This window comes from Alligator sinensis, unplaced genomic scaffold (assembly GCF_000455745.1).
Source record: "Alligator sinensis unplaced genomic scaffold, ASM45574v1 scaffold551_1, whole genome shotgun sequence".
NCBI lineage: Eukaryota > Metazoa > Chordata > Crocodylia > Alligatoridae > Alligator > Alligator sinensis.
This window is the reverse complement of record NW_005842526.1, coordinates 981,333-986,718: the sequence shown is the minus strand read 5'-3', so window position 1 is coordinate 986,718 and position 5,386 is coordinate 981,333. Positions and strand designations below refer to the sequence as shown.

Sequence of the window (5,386 nt, the reverse complement as noted above, 5' to 3'; positions counted from 1 at the left end):
CTGCACTTTTGTCAGCACCCATTGTTTTTGTGATCTGGGCAGCGTAAGAATCAAAGTGTCTCTTGGAAAATTTGTCCATGAAGGGCAAACAAGCCTGGAGCCTGTCTGTTCGAGAGCTCTCTTTCCTCTTGTTCTAATTTAGCAGCTACCATAACAAGGCCTCCTCCATCTTGGATTGAATAGCGTGAATAAGGTGTTCTCTGTAACAACTCTTCTTAGGAATGCTCTGTCTTCTCATTGCCGGACAATCATAACTTATTCTGATCCTCTAGACCAGTGATTTTCAACCTTTTTAGACTCAAGGTGGTCCTACTCAAGGCACCCCTAGATAAACTTGAGGTGCCCCTTGCAAAACGTCTGCTCTTGGTTTTCACTCTTTTTTTCACTACAAGAAAATAATAGAGTGTTCATTTTTTTTCTGTTGCAAAGACCTCAGACCATGATGATGGATTTCTATTTCAAATCTCAGGGTTTATCTTGTGAATCACATTTGCAAACCTAACAGAGCTAACACCGTATGGCATGCCTGGTTAAGAATCACTGCTTTGGCATCCTCTAAAGCAGTCGTTCTCAACCTTTTTTGTACTGGGACCCATTTGTAAACATCGATGGCCAGTCTCAACCCAGACTCTTGACCCATTGCCCCCAGGCCCCCAGCATGTGGGGTGGGGGAGATGGGGCAGGGGGCCCCCAAAGCAGACATTTGCAAGCTGGAACTGTCAGCCTGCAAGGGGAAACCCATGGTTTTTCTCCTTTAAAGGAGAATCCATTTTTAAAGGTTGTTCACAACCCTTTCATGTATTCTTGCAACCCACTTTTTGGTCATGACCTGCGGGTTGAGAAATGCTACTCTAAAGCTTATCACTTTGAGCGGGCACTAGGAGATGCCAAAGACAGTTGAAACAGGGATTTGTCCATAGGAAACTCAGTGGGGACATTAAGCTTCATTGAACGTACAGTGGTTGGTTACCAAGTGGCTGACACAATTGTCTGCAAAAGCTGACTTCACAGAAATTCCTCCAGGGCCTAATTTTATGTCTTGTACAGACTCCCAAGCAAAATGGAAAAGATTTTCAGCACAGGTAAGAAAAACAAGCATGGTTCTACTTTGTTGCATTTTTTTTGTCGTTGTGTTTGTGGGGCTTTTATGCACCTAGAGCGGTGCCTTTTGGTATTGGAAACTGGTGTATGATCCGAATCTGAGCAAACAGATGTGCTGCTGCGTAGTAAGCTGAGAGAGGAAACCAGAGTGGGATCACAAGCCTTTTGCTTTATGTCTGCATGCCTAATGTTACTAGTGCCGTAGGAGGTTGGAAAGATGATTTGACCCAATGCAGCAGTGGCCAACATCAAACTAAATTGTGCAAGTGATGTTTTGAAAGGGCTTGCTTCCAAAACAAGGGTGGCACCCATTCTACATCTGACCTATAATCTTCTTTCAAAGTTAACACCCACATATCCTATGAATTAATTTTCTAAGAGCTACTCAGGGGAACATTTTTTTAACCTGAATTACCCTCCTTTAACTTACTAATGACTTTTTCCTCTTCTTTAGTCTTTGTTGTGAACATGTTCTGAACTTCCTCCATGGGCTATTTTTGTTCCCTGTACAGTTCTTCAGTGAGTTTATCTGACTGGCTATTAAACCCCCAGTCTAATGAATGACAGGCTTGTCAAGAGAACATGACTGAAGAGCTGTTGAAGATGCTTGGGAAGTTTTATCCCTAAACTGAGATGGCATTGATCATATCGCTATATAACCCACAGAGAGACCTGCAATGCTTACTGGTAATTATTCCCCTGATGTCTCATTTTTCGGTATAATGATGAGGGAACTCCGAGGAGAATGAAAAAAGCATGAAAGATCCCATGAGTTTGTGTCACAACTTTTTGGCTGGATCCAGAGGTGCAGGTGCAAACCTTTGTGCGGTGCCACAAACCACATAGGTTGCACGTTAAACTGTGTGTGGGCAAAATTTGCTACCAGGATAGCACAAAAAATCCCTGGAAAAAATGTGGCACAAAGCACACCACAATGCTGTGTGCCCAGATAAACGTGAAGATGGGGGAGTAGGCAGCCCAGGGCTGCCTGCTTCCCCATCTCCGCACACTGTGGAGCCCCTGCACTGAAGCACCCTGTACCCTCACCAGCCCCCTCTGCAGCACACGGGGTAGTGGGACAATGTGTCCCTCTGCAAACTGCACAAGCAGGGGTGTGCACAGCAGCACAAAGCAGCGGCACAAATTTGTGCCGCGACCGCCTGTGCTGCTGCAAATGCACATCCCTGCTCGTGGGGATGCGGCCCTTGTTCTCTTGCACATAAACAATGATTTCCAACTGCGACCCTGTTAAGCTCCCCTCAGTTAATCAAGTTTGACTCCAGTCTGTCACTGTGTAGCCTACCCAGTCTTGCCCTGCTGCTTTTTGTCAGTTTGGTGAAAGAAAGGACACCAAAGCATCACCCTTTAAAGGCCACATCTGCACACTGTGCCATCCCAAGAGGTGGCCTGAGCCCAACACCTCCGCAAAACATCAGGAGGACTATAATTAGCCTAAATGAGCAGAATGCTTTAAAAACCTATTGTCATCTGAGCAAACCTGCACCCCAAGCATTTTGAAATTCCTTATAATTTCATTAAGTGGTACATGTTTACTAGGGTGCCTTGCCTGCTACATGTTTGGCTTGCCTGATGGCTATTGGGCAAACCAAACCCTTGCAGCTCTAAATAATTCCCTAGCAAGCCCAGTGTCACACACACATGTATTTATATAGAGTGCTGTCACAGAGTCACACTAGAAGGGTTTCGCTACCCTTTGCTCTCTGCTTCTCTGCTGCAGCACAGCTCCCCACTTCATCTTCAAAGAAGTCACCATGAGCAGGCCGGGAAGGTTGACAAGATCCATCAATAGACAAAGAGGCTTCAGTTCAGCTTCTGATGTCTGTGGCGTAGAGAGACGTGGAGCCTATAAAGCCTCTCCGTGCCCACCTGTTGGAAGATGTGAAGTGGGTGACTACAGCAGCAACAGCGCCTGTACCCTGGGTGGAATGAGAAGACTTCCCCATGGGACTGGATATCTCAGCGAGGGCTACGGTGCCGGAGGCCACAGATGGGCAGGTTACAGAGGTGTTGACTCTGGACGATTTGGAAGTGTTAGCAGCAGGGTAGATGTTTGTGGCCATAGAGGTTATGGCACTGTTCAAGGGTATGGTACTCTGGGAGGCTACACTGCTTGCAAGCGTGATGGTATCCAAAGGGTCTGCATTAACAAGAGTCTTCTAACGCCTCTCTGCATGGGAGTTGATCCACAGGAACATCAGGTCCGATCCCAGGAGAAGGAGCAGATGAAATGCCTCAACAACCAGTTTGCCTGCTTCATTGACAAGGTGAGAATGGAAATAACTTCTCATTGTTCTAATAAAGTGAAGATCCTGGCCTATCCCGTAAATGTCTGATTGGGACCTGGATACCGTTCCAGTCTTCCACAAGGTTTCTGCTTGCCCAGAGCATGATCTTTGTGTGCTTGGCTTGTGACTCAATGAAATGCCTTCTGCTACAAGTGGAAAGGCTTGCAGGTTGCTTTATTGGAATTGGGTTTTGCCTGTAGGTAGAGCACTGAAATCTTTAACCCTTTGGAAATTCTCCTTCACGTGAAGGCTGTAAATAAAACCTGAATGTCCAGTCTCAAGAGTACTCAATGTCTTAACCAAAAGTTATGGGTTTGGTGCAGGGATTGATGGGTACATTTTTCTAGCTTGTGTTCTATAAGAGTTCAAACTAGATGATTCTTGCGGTCCTTCTTGCCTTGAATTCTCCAAAGGTATTCAGTAACAAGTATTGCCCATTCTTTCATTTTCTCTAATGAAACTACATAACAGTCTTCTTGCTATTGTGACAATATTATTCTAGCTGGAACAGAAACAGGTGCATTATTCTTTTCAGTCAAGAATGGCAAAAATCGATATAATATACAGGTTATTGAAAGGAACAGAACTGATAGGCCTAACCCTGCTCTTAAATGTGAATTAATAATAAAAGTGCCACTTTTAATGACCATAGAAACAGTGCGAGATTACCCTTCATTTGTGATCTCATGGATGCTCAGTATTTGCCATCCCTGTGGGCATTCATGACTTGGTAATAAAAGACTGTGATACTTAGCGCACAGTTCTACTTAGAAGACCTGAGATGAGGGTTATGTCATTATGGTTTGATACTATAATTCATTGTGTTGGTTTTTGATACTGTATGTTTAACACCAGCAATTATATCTCTTTCATTATTATGCCATGATGTACATATGAAAGGGAATGGAATGGAAACTATATGAACTTAAAGTATATTTGAATAAATATTTATTATTATAAACTATCACGCAACACCTGCTATCTTCCTGCTTTCTTTGGACTTGAAAGTGCCATATATTCTACCTATCTTGCCAAATAACTAATGCATTCTCTGCTTCTGAGTCACATAGAGCAGCTTAACCAGGGTATTGGTTTAGTAGAGTCAGTTCTTTGGTAGGAACTTTAGACCATTTGAAGATGTGTTGAATTATGGTTGACAGGTGCAATGTCTGGAGCAGCAGAACAAGGCGCTGGAGACCAAGTGGAATCTCTTGCAGCAGCACACAATGCCAGCCGCCAGGAAAACTCTTGAGGCGTACTTTGAGAATTACATCTGTAAGCTGAAGAAGCAGCTGGAGTGTTTGCTGGGTGAAAGGGAACAGCTATCCAACAAAGAGTGTGTGGCAAAGAAGCTTGTTGATGAGTTTAGGTGCAAGTAGGTTGTGATCTATTGGTTGTTTTTCTTCTCTCCTTGCTCCACTCCTTGAGCTTTATTATTTCAGTGCATGAACGACTGGTGCCGCCCGAGACTGGGGTGGGGTGCGGGGGCCCCATGGTGGTGAGCGGGGACCACGTGCAACCACAAACACCGGTGTCAGCAGCAGGAGGTGGGGAGTGTGAGGTGGGGGGTGAGCGGCGACCACCTGCAGAAGCCAGCGGTGGCTTTGGCAGCAGCCAATCTCAGAGGGGGCACGTGCCCCCCCCATATCCTCCCTATGCATCGCCTATGCCTCAGTGTTTGCTAAAGCATCTGTCCAGCTGGACTGAAATGATGAGAATTAGTCAAAAGGATTTATTTTTGCCCAAAGTCAAGTTCTATCTTATCACTGTGGTTCATGCGAACACTTCTAATTCTTTATCACAACTCATCAGGGGAGATCAACAGCAAATAGGCAGAGCCCTTTTCTCCCCAGCACCACCTGGGGTGACGAGGAACAATGGTCATAAGCTGATGGAGAATAGGTTTAGGTTAGAGATCAGAAGGCAATATTTTAAAGTCAGGGTGGCCAAAATCTGGAACCAACTTCGCAGGGAAGTGG

General features: G+C 45.0%; 1 protein-coding gene across 1 annotated transcript in view; it reads left to right on the top strand.

The window, feature by feature from the left end:
* Positions 1 to 2,873: 2,873 nt before the first annotated feature.
* The window catches only part of LOC102378317 (keratin, type II cytoskeletal 4-like), a 6,681-nt gene continuing 4,168 nt past the window's right edge, over positions 2,874 to 5,386 (top strand). The window contains exons 1-2 of the mRNA XM_025213399.1: positions 2,874 to 3,386; positions 4,568 to 4,782. Coding sequence (XP_025069184.1) covers positions 2,874 to 3,386; positions 4,568 to 4,782 — 728 coding nt within the window. The remainder of the gene's footprint in view (positions 3,387 to 4,567; positions 4,783 to 5,386) is intronic.